The sequence below is a fragment of the Parambassis ranga genome, chromosome 21 (assembly GCF_900634625.1).
Source record: "Parambassis ranga chromosome 21, fParRan2.1, whole genome shotgun sequence".
NCBI lineage: Eukaryota > Metazoa > Chordata > Actinopteri > Ambassidae > Parambassis > Parambassis ranga.
In genome coordinates, this window is record NC_041041.1 from 21,373,739 (window position 1) to 21,392,750 (window position 19,012).

Consider the following 19,012-nt stretch of genomic DNA (forward strand, 5'->3'; position numbering starts at 1 on the left):
TGGAATGATATACATACCTACTTTTACAAGTTTCTGATCGTGTGTATTATCACACACTGACAGTAGTGTGGCGATGTACTGATCGCTGAGCTTTAAAATTTCTGTTTTTGGAGTGAAACCTAGACAATCACACTTCTGCATTTTCAGTTATTTATCATTCATCATCATTATCAGCTTTGGAGCAAAACATATTTCACTCTAAACTTTAAGTAGAAGTGGTGACCGATCAGGAACCAGGCAGTATAACTGCTGTCAATACTTTTGGCCTTTGGTTGAGTTCTCTTTGCAAACACACATTTATGCAATACACATCAAATTTAGTAGAATTACACGATGTGAACACGCTAAAACTGAACAGCCCTACAGCTAATAATTCTAAGTAGGGTTGTTAATAGGTTTCTATGGCTCCAAGCCTCCCATAGCTTGTTCAGTTAAATCCACTTTTTAATTATTTTGTGCAGAATGGGATTTTAATTGGGATTTGAAACCCAGGAAAATTACACCCTCCACTGTGCTGGAGAGTGTAACAAAGAACAAAGAAATGCCATTCAGTCTGTGTTATTTTCGTCTCTGAACACTTTCAGATGGTGTTTTACATGTGCATGATTCCAAAAAGGGTGTTGAACCCCACATCTAGTAAATGATGACATTCTATATGCAATAGAGCAGCATATCCACGCTTAATATAAATAAAACTAGGATTTGACAGGATTGCTACACCAGGCACATACACTCCAAAACAACTGTGAACCAAGAGTTTGGGTCTCACTTTTATTTGTAAAATATTCACACTGAAAAGTAATAGGCATTGTTGTGGCACTGGCTTCACAGAGTCTCACAGCACTAACAAACACACATGTTTATTTAGTGCACATGCATCATGCTAGATTCAAAGCCCTTTACAACACAGTTCTTTGCTTTTTAACTTGACCGGACATTTGGATGTGAACTTTCTTTCTGTTCAAAAAAAAAAGTGTTTCCTTTCGGCTTCCCAGAGAGGCTGATAAACTAAACACAAGCTATCAAAGCAACTAAGCACAGCACACACGGTGTTAAAACAAGACACATACACACTGTAGTAAAAGCTGAATGGCACAACAGTGCACTTCATGGCACTGCCGTTGACAAAGCAGCAGAAGCAGTTTGTTGTGAAGAAACAAATCCCCTGATAAAGCTGTTGATGTTCAGATTCGGTCTTGGCCTATCTTCCATATTATACTTTTATGCAGTTTACATCTCATATTTGCCACAAAGATCTGGATCATTCTGAATAATTACTAGCTCGCAAAGCAGTGCAAAGGTTGCCAACATGCCATTCTGCTGATAATGATCACCCAAAAACGTATATTCTGTGTTTGTAAGCCACGATTGTGCAGTAAAGACAGTCTAACCCACCCATTCTCCTACCCAATGACACATTACAACATTTACAAGACTTTCAAACCAATACCTTGTCTTAGTGGGGTGGATATGAAGTCAGGCACTACTCTGTTCCCTCTCTGCCTCCCTCTCCTCCCTGTTTCCCTCCATTCTATTTGACAAAGTGTAGGGCCTCAGCCATCACCACGGAGCCTTTGCTGCTGTCGAGGCTGGTGACTAGCTTGAAGCCTGATCTCAGCGCTAGCATCACTGTTTCTAGTTTCAGGCAGTCAAGTGTGCACAGGAACGTGCTGTCCTCCTTCAGGACAAGACGTGAGCCAGGCTCAGACTTGATGAAGTGTCTGAACTGGATCACATTGGACGACACCACAAATTCTTCTGGAAAGCCATCCAGGCGGCTTTTGGAGATCTGCACCAGCCGCGCCTTGACCTTATCGATGAAGGCGGCGTCACTGCAGTACACCTTGAGGCCCTGTGATCTCTCATGGCTATCCGTCACCTCCAGAAAGGCGGCTTCCCGTTGGGCTGCTCTCTGACTTTCCCACTCGACCACGGCTTCCACTAGTTCGCTTAGACGGTAAAAATCGGCCTCCCTTCGCAAGAGCCCCGCCTCCCGGAAGTCATCAGGTAGCTGGAGCTCTCCAGTTCGGAGGTAGTTGAGCACATGGCGAAAAACTGGACCATCTCTATCGATGAATGGGTTGCCCATGGAATCAGTGTGCTGGACCGGCTTTTTACCGTTGGCGAGCTCTTCCAGAAAGGACCCCTGGTGCTTGGCAAGGGTGGTCCGGTGGGCAGTGTACAGGAACCCACCCACATTTAGGGTGATGGTGCCTGAGGAGGGCTTCTTGAAGCTCTTGCTGGGCTGCAGCAGGTCCGGGTTGATGTGCCTCAGTTCACTTTCCATCCTTCTGAGGTTCCATTCCATTCTCCAGTCACCCTCTCCAGCCTCGACCCAGCTTCCTCGGAGCTGGTGCGTCTGCCTGCTTCTGTGTGCACTACAGATTAGTTTCTTTTATCCTTCTCTCTTTGGGATCTGACTGTGTGGGTCTGTGGTGCAGCTGAGAAAATGAGAAGGTGTTGTCAGCTGTCGTATAGTGAGAGTGGATGTGTTTAAGAGTGTGTGGTGAGTGCTGTCTGGCAGAAGAGCTTCAGTGAACTGGGAGCTGAAAACAGACTGGCTCTGTGCTGCTCCTGTCCCTCCTCTCTCTCTCTCTCTCTCTTTCTCCCTCTTGCTCTCTCTCTCTCCATCTTAGTCTCTGTGGATGTCTCTCTCTCTCTCTCGCTCTCTTTAAGAGTGGGTGGGCAGACAGCGTCACATACAGGGAGGAGAGCGAGGGGATATGTGAGCAAACGACAGAAGAGTATGGACTCCAGGAGTGCTTTCGTCTTTTCTTTCCCTCTGTCCTTAATTATCTTGGATAAAAAGGTGCAAAGCTGAGCTCCAGCAATTAGTTTGCACACACACACACACTCACACACACACACACACACACACACTCACACACACGTGTGCACACATGCATGCACCCTCCTCTCACCAGATGGAGGGGGGAGGGTTGCTTCCATAATTTTTGCGGTGTGAAATTGTCTCAGCTTGTGTGAGTCTGAATATGAAACTGTTTTTGCAGCCAAATCCATCTGTTTACCACAGCGCACTTCATGTGGACTGGAATCTGTTTGAAAGGGAATCCACTGTAATTCAGGGAGAGAGGGGTGGTGGGGGGGCTTCAACATGCTTTTTCTGTCTCATCTCTGGTTATGACAGAAAAAGTGGGCTGTTAGCCTTACGTATACGTACCTGTGTCCAGTTTTCTTCCCGTTCAGTATGACCACGTTGCCTGTGCATTGATCATTTGTTTGTGTGCTGGCTACGACGTTCTGTGAAGGAAAGTCTTAATTACAGTGAATGGTGGTCTGGCCATAAAGGACTGAAGGTTTTGAATTGGCTGATGCTTTGGCTTGTATAGCCCCCTGCAGTAGACTGGCCATTTGCTACTAACGACTCACACCACCATTGTGTGTGTGTGTGTGTGTTTTCACATGACTGTGTCTCTTCTAGTGCAAATGTGTAAAAATCACAGTTCATATCAAACATGAGGAAACACTTGGGGTCTGGCAGGGCTGTGTGTGTTAGGCTAATGTTTTTGGTTTCTGTGTGTGACAAAAACATAAAAGTGTGTGTGTGTGTACTCGGTGGATGATTGGGTCCGATGCTCTGTATTAGGACTCAAAGCTGAGGAGTTGCTCATTTTAAAAAGCCAGTAGTAAAACAAGTAAAAGACACTTGCCTCTTTTTTGTTTGATGTGTGTTTGCTGGCAGGGGATTCTTTCTAGGAGTGTTTGATTCATTAGAGACTAGAAAATCAATGTGTACTGAATACATGCTCTGACTTCTTCAGCTACCACACGGTGAGTTAATGATTTTGTAAACCAATAATCAATTTCAGAAAGGGCCCTGGCTTCTCTCCAGTGTTTCAGAGACTAACTGTGGAGTTCTGGTGGCAGCAGTCTGCATTTTGTCAAATGTCAGGTTTCTTGCTGTTGCAGTTGAATAAGTTTTAGGGAATTCTTAGACTTAAGAATGTGACTGAACATGTCTCACAAATGGATGGATGAATTCTGAGCCCAGTTTCAGTGCAGACAGTTTGTAACCTTCCCTTCATGTGTTTTTACACCATGGAGGCTGTGCCAGTCAATTTGCATAATTTATCAGCACTTACACAGGAGTCTGGCAGTGACAAAATACCTGGATCGTAGCAGCATTTGTCAATGCAGGGCTAACAGAGGCAGTGTGCTTGCTTTTTACAAGGATATTTATATACCAGGGGCAATTATTGGTTAATTTAAAGTAGTAAAGTAATTTCACTTTCTTTACTTTGACGGGGGGGGGGAGTTGTAATAACTTGGCGTCCCTAAACACTGCAGGCTACAGAGAATAAGGGTCCTGGAGCGACCAGTCGGAATTTTCATTACTGATTGATTTGTTTAATTAATCAAAGTGTATTAAAACCTTGGAGGTGAGTAAGAAACGATTTTTAAAAAAACAACAGTAAAAGTAGTGATTGTCTCTCAGAAATCTGTAGCCCAGATCTGGATATTTGAGTCAGACATTGATACGACATAGCACTGTCACAGAGGAGAGCTACATCTGTGTCAGCAAGAAACCGAGCAACTTCTTTAAGCTGACAGGCGCGTGCCCTTTGGTGGTATTAGGCTAGTTGGTTAGCATGCTTACCTTAATTAGAGAGCTTGCCAGTAATGAATTAATGTTAATTAAAATAAGCCCAGTTGACCACTGCTGTTTGCCATTTACAGTAGAGGGCCATTGTGCAGTATTAGAACCTGTGAGAATAGCAGCATTATGCTGCTGCATGTGGACACTATGAGAATCATGATAATCTCCTGTTTCCTTGTTCATCTTAAAGAGCAACAGGTGGGTTTCACTGATGCAACAGGTTGTCAACCAGTTACTCCTCAGTCGTTGTAAATGAAAGTGCTGTGTGTAGGCGAAGATTGAAGATTGACATGTGACTGCTGCGCTAATTGAGGTGGCAGACTGAAGCTGTGCAGCTTCCCTTTGCTTCTCTGGGTGTTTATCTGAGCGAAGATCTCAGGCTGACAGCCCCATATATCTGCAGCGGTTTTCTAATCATAAATGATTAGATGGATCGTCATTAACAACACTCAATTGGAATTGCAAACGAGGACAAGATGCAGCAGAGAGGATTGTGGGAGGTTTGACCTGCTTTCTACGTCCTGCTCATTTAAAACTGGTTCATTGGGGGGGCGATCGTTGTCTTTTAAGTTAGCGAAGATCTGGTTGTTGTGAGTTTTAATCTCTTTGTCAAATGAACTGCTTCGGATCTTTGAGTTGAATTTCCCAAAATGCCTGTATGTAGGACGCTCCTTCCCTCTTAAAGGTGGTGAATTATTCATTCTGCTCTAAGAGCTTGTAGTGTTACATGGAGTCACTGACTGCTGTGAAGCTGGCATGGCAACCACTTAAAATAGGGTCTCAGAGCTGTCAATCTCTCGCTTTATTCATTATGGAAGTCTATCTGCCGTATGGAGTCTGTGAGTCATGGGTCAAGTTAATCTCATTGGCTCAGGCTGAGCTTGTACCAGCATTTAAATATTGTATATCCTATGAACATGCATATGTCATATTAGCTGCTGTTTTATGGACTTCAACATAAATATTATACCTGTATCTTAGCATTGTGAGTTGATGTATACCCAGGAAAATGCAACATGAGGCCGTATTGGATGTCATTAAACAATACGATCATATGTTCCCTTAATGTAAACGTAGTTGTTCGGTTAGCACAAACAAAACCACGTGTCATATCTGATGGATGTATCATTGCCATTTTTATTTCGTGAGGACGTGTTGTAGGTTTATTTGTGGTTCATCCTTTGATTAGTTTATTTTCCACCTGATCCAACCAAAGATGGTAAAAGCAGCTATTTTCTTAGCAATAGAGATGGTGACTTGTGAGCTTTGCTTCATGGCTCAGTGCTTTTTCACCACTAAGTAATGACATAGTGACAGCATCCCTGCAGAAGCTGCACCCAGCCTTGATCTCTTGCATCTTTTACTTCTCCACCTGACCGTGGCAGTGAAATCATTAAAGACAGTCTTCAGTATTTAAAATCCGCCTGCTTTGCTGCATTTTAAAACATGTGTTATGCTCTATTTTATAAAACAGTCAATTAGCCTTCAGGGTGCACACCAGTCAAGTCCGGTAATTAAACTGCCCAGCAGTTCTCTCTTTGTATTAGAAGCACTTCAAAGCCTATTCGTTGCATATGGATTTGGAAATTCAAACGAGTGGGCTGAATACCGGTTACAAATGTCGGAAAATCACTTCAGAGTTAACAAACGGAATCATTAAATTTCCTTAATGAATCAGCCTCTGGGCTAAGCAGAGATGAGCTCTAATGGGAAATTATATTTGGAGATCCAATCAGTGACGCCCCCCCCCTCACCATCCACCCACATTGCTTCCTTGTTGTTGTTACATGCATACACTGTACTACATAAACTGTTTGTGTGTCTACAAAGCTGAAAGAATAAGAAGCAAATCTGACTGAAATTCTGTGGATGGAAAAATACACGTATGAAACTGTAAATAAATGTTTGTTGTAGAAATATCAACAATTATCAGACTAAGCACGCACACAAAAGGTACATGTATATTCCCACAACTGCACATAGGCACTCATTGTTTGCATATTCTGTAAGATTTAGCACCAGTTGCACCTGACGTGTTGCATTTTCACAGCTCTCCCAGCAAGGCTGGAGCAGCAGTCATCATGTGCATGGTGGTGGCTTTTTATAGCACCTGTATCATTAACTCCTCACATGTAAAGCGTCATCTACTTTGTAATCAGAAGGGCGAAGATACTGCGCAGACATCAGTAGAGCTCAGCGATAACAAGCTCAGAGATCAATATGCTACTAGTTAATCAATTCATTAATAAATAAATAAATAAATCAAAAGTGGATATTTGAGCAGGTTAATGATCCAAAAACACACACACACACTTTAAGAATACTCAAGCCAGGAGAAGTCAGGGCATTGGAATCACCCCCCCTCTCAGCTAAATCCTAGAGAGCATGCACTGGATGCCACAGAGAGAAAGAAGTCCGTTTTCAGAGGCTCTGCTGTGCTGCCTGAAACACAAACAGAGCCTGGCTGCTGGACTGTGCGCTGATTTCAAGCACAGATGTTAAGAAAAAACACAGTTTTTCTGTAAAATGAATGTCATTGGCATTTAGTTACTTAATGCAGTGACATTTTTTTAGTGTGGCTTGTGTGATCAGATTGCTTTTGGGGGAGCTGTTTAAGCAGAATTCTACATCTGCAAACACTAAAACTGGTTCTTCTGTTTTATAAACTCCACCAGGGTCCTTGTGTATCTACTGTTTAGAGCCCCTTTGGAGATATTAGCACGGTGTATCAGTCTGTTTGCATGTACTTTGTCCATTTTCAGGACATTTAGTCACTATAGATATGATTAAGATGTCATTAAAAGACTCACGTGAGAGACACTGTTTATTAATGTGATGAAGAGATGTTTGTAGACCAGCCTGGAGGTTTAGAGATGAACCAAGCTGGTGAATAGACTGACACTTTAATTTTTATATAGCCTAAATATAGTCACTAAAGTAAAGCTTGCCATATTTACTGTCATCAGTGTCCCCAACAAACTCATTTAGACAACATTATTTATAGAGTATTCACTGCATGTTTTTATCATAGAATAAAACGAATATCCTCTGACTTATGCCTCACTCTCTGCAATATCTCAAGCAAAGAAACAAATCCACATTTATTACCCTTTGTATCCAGCCTGCCTTCTGCTGCTGCGTTTTATATTCAAATGTGTTTCTGATTTTTGAATTTGAATTAAATTAATTAAAGTTGCTAAATATTTTTGATGTAGACCAGTCCACTGTATATATAGTTTAGGTTTAGTAAAGGTTTTCTTACTTCTCCTTCTGTCTTTGTATCATACCTGTTGATGTCTGTGTGAAGCGGTGTATCATTAATACACAAACTCAGGTCAGCAGGCTTCAGTCACATCTCAGCTGAAGTCTGAGTGAGGCGGCTGCTTTAGAGAAGCAGTGGTGAAATCATACGAAAAAAGAGATAACCTGGGTCACATGATCAGCCTGAGGCGCCGTCAGGAAAGCAGCAGCAGGGTCAGGGCTTTGAAAGACAAAAAAGATTCTTTTTGTAGGTCCTGAAAGGAGCCCGAGACCTTGAAGAGACAAAGAGCTGCCATAGAGTGTCCATGTTGGATGCTGATGAAACCCAACATGTTTTTTATTTTACATGACTCTACGTGTAGGCTCTTGTGTTTTTAAATCAGAGATGAGGACTGATGGCTGGAGACACTGATGGTGGATGGAGGCCTAGTGGGCGGTGAGCTGTTTGTTGTGTTTAACATTAGGGAGGTCACAGCTTTGAGGAAAAGGCCTCGGAGCAGATGGAGGAAAGAGATGAGCGTGAGGGGGTGGATGACTGACCTTCTCACCCTTGCATTTGTCTCTCTCCTCCTCTGCTGTCTTTCTCAGCCATTCTTCACTTCTCATAAGGAGTTAGCTGCCTGATAGTTTAACAGTAAATATAATTTAATCCCTGTTTTTGTTCTTAAACTCTTAAATCAGCATGGTATCAACATATTTTAATATACTTCCCTGTGTGAATATGCCACTATTTAATAAGGTTCTGCTGGTTTATCTAGGCAGGCGTTAATATTATGAAGGGAATCAGCTGGAGTAAAAGAGTTGAGATGTGCAAGCTATTGAGGCATTAACATATTATGCTGCTTAATAAAATGTGGGTGTTTCCACTGCTGCAAATGTTTAATATTCTGAGAACCTGGAATTTCTCAGCAGGTCCTTCTGTTCTTGTTACTTTTGTCTTCATATCACAGTCTTATAAATGTTTGATAACTTTAGTAACCTAAAATAATGATAATGCTGAAGGATTGTATTGCACCAGCTAACATCAGCCATCTCATCTGATGTATGATAAACAGCTCAGTAAATGTAAAGGAATTATTTATGCTTAATTACAAAAAACACTTAGAAAACCCTCTTTCCCTACATTAACCATGTATTTATTGGGACTGAATAGTAATATTGGATACAGACGCCTGGGATCTAGAATAGAATGAGTAACTAAACCCAGACATTTGAAGCATTTTGGCATTTGATTCCCTCGTCTGAAAGTCAAAGTGTACTCAACATAAGGCCTAAGGTCAAAACAGTCATGATTTTCACATTATATTCTATGACACAAAATATGATAGATGCCTAAAAGAGAAGGGTTTGTCAGGGACAATGAGTACTTGCTCTGAACAGGTGAAGGATGCTGTGCTTGGTGGTGGTGCCATTCAAGTCATGTGGTTAGCTTTCAAACTGCTAAACATATTTGGGCTTCAGAATTCATAAAAGTGGAGTGGAAATGGAAAATCCTAGGCTTTTTGTTCAGGTAACCTGTGTGAGCTTCACTTACTTTTTAACTGTGATGCATTCAGTGAACACACACTCTGACATGGCGATACCTGAAGCTGCTTTTTCCTCACTGTGCATCTATTTTCAGGATAGCATGTGTCTGTACCAGCTTTCTGTTGTTTTGACATTATCTGTGTTAAATTCAGACCTCTGGAGTTTAGAGTATGGCATGATGGGCAGGCAGAGAGCAAGTGTGTGTGTGTGTTACACAACAATGTGGGAGAGGACTGATAACAGCTAAAGCCAAGATTGACGTACGTATATCTTTGATACTGGTGTATTACCATGTAAAGCACCGCACACTCATGTCTCATCCAATAGGGAGGCGTCTCATCATCCTGTCATTCTGCTGGAGGTGACAGCGATTTAGATGTACATGGAATGACATGCAATTATTCGGTAATCATTTGAAAATGCCACTGGTGGGCAAAGTTGGCAGCTAGGTTGACTATAAAAGCAACATCCCAGAGAGTGTTTCAGGAGTAAAGCTAGACATGATCAAATAATTCAAAGGATCTGGGGAAACATTTTGCACACAAGGGACAGAGCTGAAAACCATTAGTGGATGTTGGCACTGCATCAAAAAACATAAATGGTTCTGTGGTGAAAATCACTGTTGAGCTCTGAGGCACTTCTGTAAGTCACCCACAGTTCATCATTATATGTGCAAATGCAAATTAAAACCGCCATGCAAAGAGGAAAAGCCTCTAATCTAATAAGAAGATCCATTAAGTTTCCTGCACAAATTCATAATGCTACAGCTTCACTCTGAAAAAGAAAGCTAACATACACATTTCCCATTATCAGGCCACACATTTAATTCAAATACTATATTCTGCACGGAGCCAACAGGTGTGGGGAAAAAAACCTAAAGCTGGTGAGTAGTATTTATTGAGTCACATTGTATTTGTGGTATTGACGTAGCTGTGTGAAAACTACATCTGTTGCAGAGTAATGAGGTCCTGGATGAGATTTGCGTAGGTGAATCAGGATATGAAATGAAGGTCTCGGCACTAATTTAGCTCTGCAGAGTTGTGTAGCGAAGCCAGTGTGCAAGAATCTACGGTTCATCTCAAGTGGTTCCTCCCACACACAGAGGCCTTGGGCTGTGGTCATCTCATGCTGGCCTTCTCTCTACTATGTGTGAGTCCATGTTTAGAAAGACATCCCTCTCCTTCTTTCTCGACCTTAAGAAGAAATGGGAAGATACAAATAGGAGAAAAACTGCTCCGCCTCTCCAGGAACCTGTTGGACTTTTTCAAACCAGAGATGTAGGGCAGGCCTGTTCAGCATGTGTGCACACATGTTGTCTATGTGTGGGTGTGTGTGTTAGACATGTTGATCTGTGCTCTGGCACTCACCAGCCAATAATTGCACATAATTGCATCCATTTGTGGAAAAGGCAAAGATGAACATTAGTGAGATCTCTGACACGTACTGCAAAGTGTTCGTTGCCTCAAGATTAAAAAGTGACTCTTACGGCCAGTTGATGGAATGTTTTGTGACACATGATGTCAGGTGGTGATGTGATGGTTTCCATGGTGACTGTGTTGGCAGTTGCACCTGTTCTTTGCTCAGCTTTGTGAATACAGTTATGTATGTTTGCTTAAATCACTTATTCCTCTGTGCTAAGATATGAAATGACTTCAAATACTAGATGACATCATTGTGGGCATTTACTGCAGCTTTATTGTTTTTTGTATCAATACTCGATGTAGACCTTGAAGGATGCACAAACAGTTGTTAATTAGGTCTGTCTGGTCTGAGGAAGCGTGCCACCCGTGTCACCCAGCAACCTGCAGTTAACTGTAACTGTAGTGATCATGTGTTTGGAGTTCAGTTTTTTGGGTCGTACTCACTCAGTGCTCGACAGTGTGTATGAGGTGTTTCTGCTGAAATGCTGTGTAGTTTTCAGCAGACATGGTGGTGATCATTAAGACCAAACAACTCCACTTTGGTCTCATCTGTCCACAGGACATTGTTCCACAAGTGTTGTTCTTTGTTCAGATGCAGTTTAGTGAACCTCAGTCCTGCTTCCATGTGCTTTTTAGACAGAAGAGTCTTTCTCCTGGTAACCCTCCAAACAAACTGTACTTGTTCAGTCTTCTTCTAATTGTGCTGACACATTAACACTGAGCATGCTCAGTGAGGTCCGTAGACTCTGATGGATTGATGGATCTTGGATTTTTTGGAATATTATTTGAGCTTTGAAACATAGAATTAAAAGATGGGGCATTAACTTTGTGAACATGACAAATTATATGTGTAAAAAAAATCACCTTTATATTTTAAACCTGATGGTAGTATCTTGCTTTGGGAGCCAGCCACAAGTTGACAGTTAAGTACAGTTTGTATGAGTATGTTATGGAGATTAACACATTACATCTTCAGAGCGGCCATGCCCTGGGAACAAATAACAAATCCACCCACTGCAAAATGTTCTGGATCAATACACACGTTCTGTCCCAACCAATAACAGGACCCTAAATGATTCCTCTGGCATTCCAGTCATCAATCTTTAAAGAGTTTTTTCACAAGAACAACTGGAGAAGTAAATAATTCATGAAAACAAAAAGTGCTTTGCCACTCAGTAGAACTGCGTCATGTGCATCCAGTGCAGTGAGACACACAAAACGAATCTTTTTCTTTACATTGTTTTGACATGTGAGAAGACATGAATGGAGCAATAACTGCCAGACAGTACAGTGCTTCATCTGTGTGAATGCTGCAGACGAGGGAACCACAGAACAACAGAAGTCGAATGGCAGGTGATCCTGCTGTGCCTCCGTCAGCAGAGACTGACGTTGTAGATGACGCTTGAGAGAGTTTCTCCTTGAATATTTTTCTTTGCATTTCTCCCACACATTTGAAGTGCTAAGTGATTATGACAAAAGGAAAAGAGAGGCAAGCAAGATGAAAACGAATGTATCCACAGAAGATTTAGTAACTTGGTATTCCACACCTGTGGATTAGATGGATAGATACCCACCCACCCAGGGGGACATCCAGGGAGATGTTGTCCCTCTCTTCTATAGGTCACTCAGGCCATTCCCTATGCCCTTTCAGCATCTCTGCCCTGTCTGTCTTCTGGTTTTTGATGGGTGTGAAATGTAATTCCTCATTGGACCTATCACATGCCCAAGACACAAATGATGCCATATGGTGCAATGATGCACAATAGGTTGAGCTGTTGCCAATATAACACCAACGCTCACCAACTGGACAGAAACCACTTCCTGGACAGTCTATTAAAAACAAGCAGACAGAAAAATAATAATAATTGTGGCTAAGTGGCTACAGTAATGACTGGAGTGCAGCAGAAGAGGCATCAGATGTTTCAGGAAAAAGGTCTAAAGTACCTAATGACAGAACAGTTTGTACAAATGCAAGGTGAGTTAGGAACAGCAAACCATGCCAAGCTGGAAATTGAGGACGGTTCATTGAACTTGCAGATGTAACAGTTTTTTAATGTATATATATATATATATATATATATATATATATATATATATATGTGTGTGTGTGTGTGTGTGTGTGTTGAAAGTAGAAATCTATACACACTCTTGGAGACAGTGACAGCAATTACAAGTGTGTTCGAGGCTCTTTCCCAGATGTGCACACCTGGATTTGTAGCTCTTGCGTACATGCTTTCCTGCTTTCAAGGTGAAGGGGAAAGTAAATTGCAGTCTTCATGTGTACGTAGATCATCAGTTAAGGTTCAAGGTTTTTTGCTGCTCTCAGACCCTCAAGTGTTGTCACGGCCGCTTGATGATGAACAGTGCATCTCCACTACATTGTTTAAAGTGTGAGAAAAAGGTGGCAGACATGTTAACCCCACACTAACCTGAGAGACAGTGTGAAGGACACCTAGAAACGCTGTGTCTTTGTCCTTGTTAGTGTCTTATAGTTGTGGACGTCAGAGCAGTTGATGAAGTTTTTGGTATTTGTCAGATTCTTAATAGTTCTATGTCTTTGAAGCTTTGTGAAACCCCTTAGAATGTTCTATACTTCTGCATAAAAACACGGCCCACTCAAAAGCAGATTTTCACACAGTTCCTGAAAAAAGAAAAGGAGAAGCCAAACAACAGAAATGTTCTTGTTTAGTTGTGAGTGGTCAAAGTATTTGAACCTCTAGGGTTAGGCTTTGGTCAAATTAGAGTCCTCTGTTCAGAGGTGTTTTCAGTCAATAAGATGAGAGAGCTGTCAGTAAGTGTCCTGTTTCCCTGACCTCTTTCAAACAGTCGTTCCAGCTCATCAGGCTGGAAAAGCTCTAAAGGGTTTGGACTCGGCACATCCACAGACACACAGATGGTGTACACATGGAGGCAGGTCCATTGCATTGACAGTGATTACTACAAAAATAAGATAGGTCAGGGGTTTCAAAAGAAAAACCAGGATGACCTCCAAGCAGCTAAAGGCCTCTCTCTTATTGGCTGATAAATCCACCATCAGGAGAACAGTGAAAAACCCAAGCTGCACCCACCAGACTTGATGCCAGTGCGGAAAGTGGTAAAAACGGCAGTTCACACCGCAGCCTCTAGGGACTGACTGACAAAAGTGAGTCAATCCCCACAGACTCCCATGGTAAAATCGCCAACATCACAGCAGAAATAAACATGTTTACAGCCTGGTTAAAAAAAATCACTTTGGTCTCTAGCAAGAAGTCCAAAATCAACTCGTCATTAAAATTATGCATAATTATGGACTGCTTTGAGTGACAGCGGGTTTGCCTGCTTCCGCGCCTTCCTGTCCACCTCAGCTCCACTCGCCTTCCCCTCTCTGTCTATATGTGGAGTTTTGTGATGAGGTTAAAAGCCATCACAAAACCGACATGGCGATTGTCCTGGAGCCTTCCACTGAGCCTCAAAACAGCACTTCAGAAACCCATAGTTTTTTTTACTGTTGATGAACAGCCATGGTGTACATGGAGAAAGACTCTGCTCTCCAAAAAGAACATTGCTGCCTGCCGCAGTTGGTGATGTGGACAAACCAGAGGACTGCTGGGAAAACGACAAGAATGACAGAATACCTGTGAAGCATGGTGGTGGCAGTGTCATGGTTTGGGCCTTTGTTCTGTAACTGTTGTGTACTGAGGAATAAGTTTCATGTGTTTGATCGGGTTCTGTGTCTTTGTTTTGGATTATATTGTGTACATGCAAAACTATATAAAGGCCTTCTGTATTTACTATGACCCACATCACTGTTATGACACATAGCGTTTGCCACTAGCATTTTGAGATCTGACTCTTGTGTTTGTGCACACATGTTTCTTATATACATTTTATATCAACTAAACGAAGATTGCATGACATTTCTTTCCCCAGCCTCATTGCGTGTGTGTGTGAATCACAGCGATGTAGCTGAGTCACTGTCTTTGTTGCAGATGAAATCAGTCTGGAGGGGATGGTGGTGCACAGAGCTGAATGCAGACCGGTCGTCACTGAAAACTACATGAAGCTGAAAAAGTGAGTGAGCTTTGAAATAGTTTGCCTGAGACACACCTGACAACCTGTCAAGTAACCAGAGTTACTTCATGAATTTTTAAAATGTTTCTGTCCCTAAAAGTTGCGCGTGGTCTACATGTTGATGTGGGTAAGTTGGGACACAAGGGGTGCACTGTCACGAGACATGCAGATTCTTTTTTACCTGCTTATGGATTTCAAAGAGAAGTTATCCACTAATATGTGCAACTATAACAATGCACATGTCCTTCCAGCATCATTATGGCACAGTTGTAGGCATATTTCTGAGAATGTTGGAATGGTCATTGTAGCCTCTCAATATTGGAAACATTGTAGGAGTCAAAAGTGAAGTGAAGTGAAAATTCTAGAGATGCACCTGACAACAATGACTGTTTCATAAGAACAATAAACACACAAACGTATGACAAATGCACAAAGCCGTCAGTACCGCATCTGTTATCTGACGAGCTTTGTTTCTTTCACCCCTGCGTAAATCACAATGGGTTCAAGTGTTGTGAATTAATTCCAACAGCAGTGGACGTCGTGTTGACAGGGGCATTGTTGTATTTGTGTACAAAACACTTGAATCCACTCTGCCTTGAAAAAAAAAACAAAAAAACAAGGTTTATGTCTCATTGGAATGTTGTTCCAGCCAGAGTTAGTGGATGGTATTGCTATAGCAACAGCATCACTGTGGCAGATGCACTGCTACAATACAACCCAAGGCGGATGAACACACAGAGAATGAGAACAGTGTGCCAAATCAGTAAGGTGAACCACACACAGAAGGAAAGGGTTAAAGTCCTTCTGACCTGGCAACTCTTCTGTGGTCTGACAGGTTACAGGATGATAAACTCTCCTCTGTACGCCGTCAGAGCACAGAGTGAACTGATACTCGTTCTTTACAAACTTGACAACAAAACTCTTCACTTTTGGATCCAGTTTTTGTGTTTTCCATTTGGATGGCAGCTGACAAATGTCCTTCCATTACTGCAGGCTACAGGAGATGAAGGACATAATGTTGTCATGGTGCCACTGTGTATTCAAGAAGAGTTCTGTTGGAATTGTCACTACATGTTCCAAGTGATTGTTTCCAGCACACTATTCTGCAAACTGAAAAGATCATTTAAAAGGCAAACAAATGCATGTTATCGAAATGATGAGCTGAACAGAGGGCAAACACACCGAAATAAATAGAGTGCAAAGATCTTTGAATAGAGCAGCTGCTGGAAATTATTTTGGTTTAGCTTAAAGGTGCTAACAGATGCCATCGTGCCAAAGGGTGCATCTGTCAACTGAGACCGAGATGTCATACCTAATCTTACTCTGTGTGTGTGTGTGTGTGTCAGGCTGCAGATTAAAGAGTCCATCAAGCCTCAGCGTTTGTCACAGCAGCTGGAGAGAGCCGTCACCACCATCTTTAAGCCTGTGGCCAACCACAACTTCAATGTAAGAAGGCAGCGTGTGTGTGTTGGATCATTTAAAACAACTGAATAATCAAAGGACATTTAAACATGCATTTAAATTACCTATAAGCAATCAAAGTCCAGTTAAGGTACCGAAAGTATATGCAGAATGGTACGCGTCAGAATAATGGATACTTTTGGAGAATATTTGAATGTTTTCATCTCATTAAAATTAAAGCTGTTGAAGGTAGTTTTATTTTATGTAGTTAGTCTCAGGGTGTACCTTGTTAAATTTTTACCACTGATTGGATAATTATAAAGTTGCTGATAAATACTCAAGTAAAGGTGAGTCAAAATATACCTACATTCATAATCAGAGTGAACGTTAGTAACTCTCTTTTAATTCAATCTTTTGTTGTTAAACAAATCATCTGATCATGGTGGGCATGGTATTAGGTAAATACAGCGTCAGTCATCGACATATAACCTTCCTTTTACCATGACGTTTATTAGTTCATGTATTCACAAAAAACAGAGTTAAAAGCGATACATGTGTATGTATTGAACTGAAATCACTGTCACTGTCATCAGTGGTAACGGTCAGTGTGATCCTAAGGTGGAGTATGAGAAGAAGAAGAAGTCCGAGGGGAAGATGGTGAGGGCTGAGCGGCAGGTCGTGTTAGACATGCTCTTCTCTGCTTTCGAGAAGCACCAGTATTACAACATCAAGGACCTGGTGGACATCACCAAACAACCTGTGGTGAGCAGCACAGACACACACAGACATGCAATATGCACCTAAGAGTTTAAATGGTTAGAAACACACACACACACCTGCCCACTATCCACCTTTCTTTGTTAAATTTGAACAAATCGCCCACAGCGTGACGTCCATGCCTGTTCACACTATCTGTTGTGGCTGAAATTTGAGCCAGCGTGTGTGCACGCACTCACACTCAAACATGGGATGAATCGATACAGCGCAGTGGATTGGTTCCAGCGCGCAGTGAGCAGCAATGTGTAGGTGCTGATGAGACCTCGAGGTCGTCCTCTCCCTCTGATTGCATCTGATTGCATAACCATGGGCTGAGTAGGAGTCAAACGCCCCAATACACTCCACACACCATCACTCCGCTCCTAAAGCACTTGGCTAACACTCAAATTAACTGAACGAAAGTAACCGAAATGACTATTATGAAAAGTCTTGAAACACATCGCTGCTATTCATTAGGTAGAGTGGCTGCTTCTTTGCTGGCTCAACAGAGACACCTAGTGGTCAGTTTAGAGTAGTGCATCACATCTCAGTGAATGACCAGGCGGGCCTAGATAAGGAGTGATTATTAAAAAATGCATCATTGCATTGTGTATTGCTTTTGAGGTGTCTCAACTGCTGAAACATTTTTGTCATGATTTTTTTATGTTACAACAAAATGCATGTAAATACATTCACTGTTGAGTTTTTTTCTGCAGACCTACCTGAAAGAGATCATGAGGGAAATTGGAACATACAACAGCAAAGGAGCTTATAAGAGCACCTGGGAACTGAAGCCAGAGTACCGCCACTACCGCCCTGCTGAGGAAGAGGAGGAGATGGAGTCTGCCTAGGTCACAACAGGAAACCTTCGACTTAAAGAAGTAAACATCTAAAGGAAATCAGGTTGTTTTAGTTTATACTTTGGAGTTCAAGCTAGCTTGATGTTGAAAATTAAATGAAATACAAATTCCTTTTTTCTGAAGTTATGATCGAACGTTATTGTCATGTTGTCATTGTCATTCTCATTTATCATCCCTCAATCAAATGTCTTTCACAGCAGATATTGTGACTTGTAAAAAGAAGCAAGTGGAATTATTGGCAGATATTTAGACCTGTGTTTGACACAAAAAAGGCTGTTTCTAGGCTCCATGCACTGGAACAACATGGTGGCAGCCTAAATATGATTCTATTCAGCTATTTTAAATTCCCACAGCAGTAAAGAACAACAGAGCAAAACTCACTTCCATGGTGCATCTGTGTAAACTATATTTACAGTGACTCACCCAGAGCAGAACCTGCTGTGCTTCTGACCACACCCAGCTATGAGTGTTTATCATTAACCATTGAAAGCCTGATTAAGGTGGAGTCAGCACTTTGATTTAACTTGATGGTTACAGACAGATGTATAACGTGGGGGAAATAAACACAATATGCTTACGTTATAACACACAATCGGAATTATTTGTTTCATGACCAAACAGAATTCCTCCTCAAAGCTCTGCCTCCACTTCACTGGGTTGCAGCTGATATTTTAGTGTTCTGACCCGTATTTATCTCAATATGCACAAGATGAGTGTTTGTGGACACAGACAGCAGGCTGATAGAACACTGGTCACACCAACACATGTAGTTGTTTCAGCAAGATCTGTGTGTTCACACATGCATTAGTACCCTATGTGTGATTAGCCTTTTACAATATCCTGGTTATGTTACGTGCATGTACACACTGAGGTATCTGAACATTCTCTGGAAAAAAAAACTACAGATGGTCATATACCTGTTTACTATTATATATGTACGAGTAGCTCAATGTAAACATGTCCTGGCTGTAATTACATGCCCATTTGTAGTTTCCACATGCGTTTTCATCACAGGTCCTCATGTTTGTGCACCAAATAATACAGTTACAATACCTTTGTTTTCTTTAATACTATCATGATTGCAAGGCTCATTTGCTGCCATTTACTCAGGTCTGCAA

General features: G+C 41.8%; 2 protein-coding genes across 2 annotated transcripts in view; one reads left to right on the plus strand and one right to left on the minus strand.

Annotated features, from left to right (window-relative positions):
- LOC114426382 (general transcription factor IIF subunit 2-like) overlaps positions 1–18,529 on the plus strand; it is a 32,590-nt gene extending 14,061 nt beyond the window's left edge. Inside the window, exons 5-8 of the mRNA XM_028393755.1 lie at positions 14,796–14,877; positions 16,224–16,323; positions 16,897–17,040; positions 17,751–18,529. Of these exons, the coding sequence (XP_028249556.1) occupies positions 14,796–14,877; positions 16,224–16,323; positions 16,897–17,040; positions 17,751–17,885 (461 nt within the window). The 3' untranslated portion in view covers positions 17,886–18,529. The remainder of the gene's footprint in view (positions 1–14,795; positions 14,878–16,223; positions 16,324–16,896; positions 17,041–17,750) is intronic.
- kctd4 (potassium channel tetramerization domain containing 4) lies at positions 1,347–2,524 on the minus strand. Its single transcript, XM_028393754.1, has one exon. The coding sequence runs from the start codon at positions 2,306–2,308 to the stop codon at positions 1,532–1,534; it is 777 nt and encodes a 258-aa protein (XP_028249555.1). The 5' UTR covers positions 2,309–2,524; the 3' UTR covers positions 1,347–1,531.
- Positions 18,530–19,012: the final 483 nt, after the last annotated feature.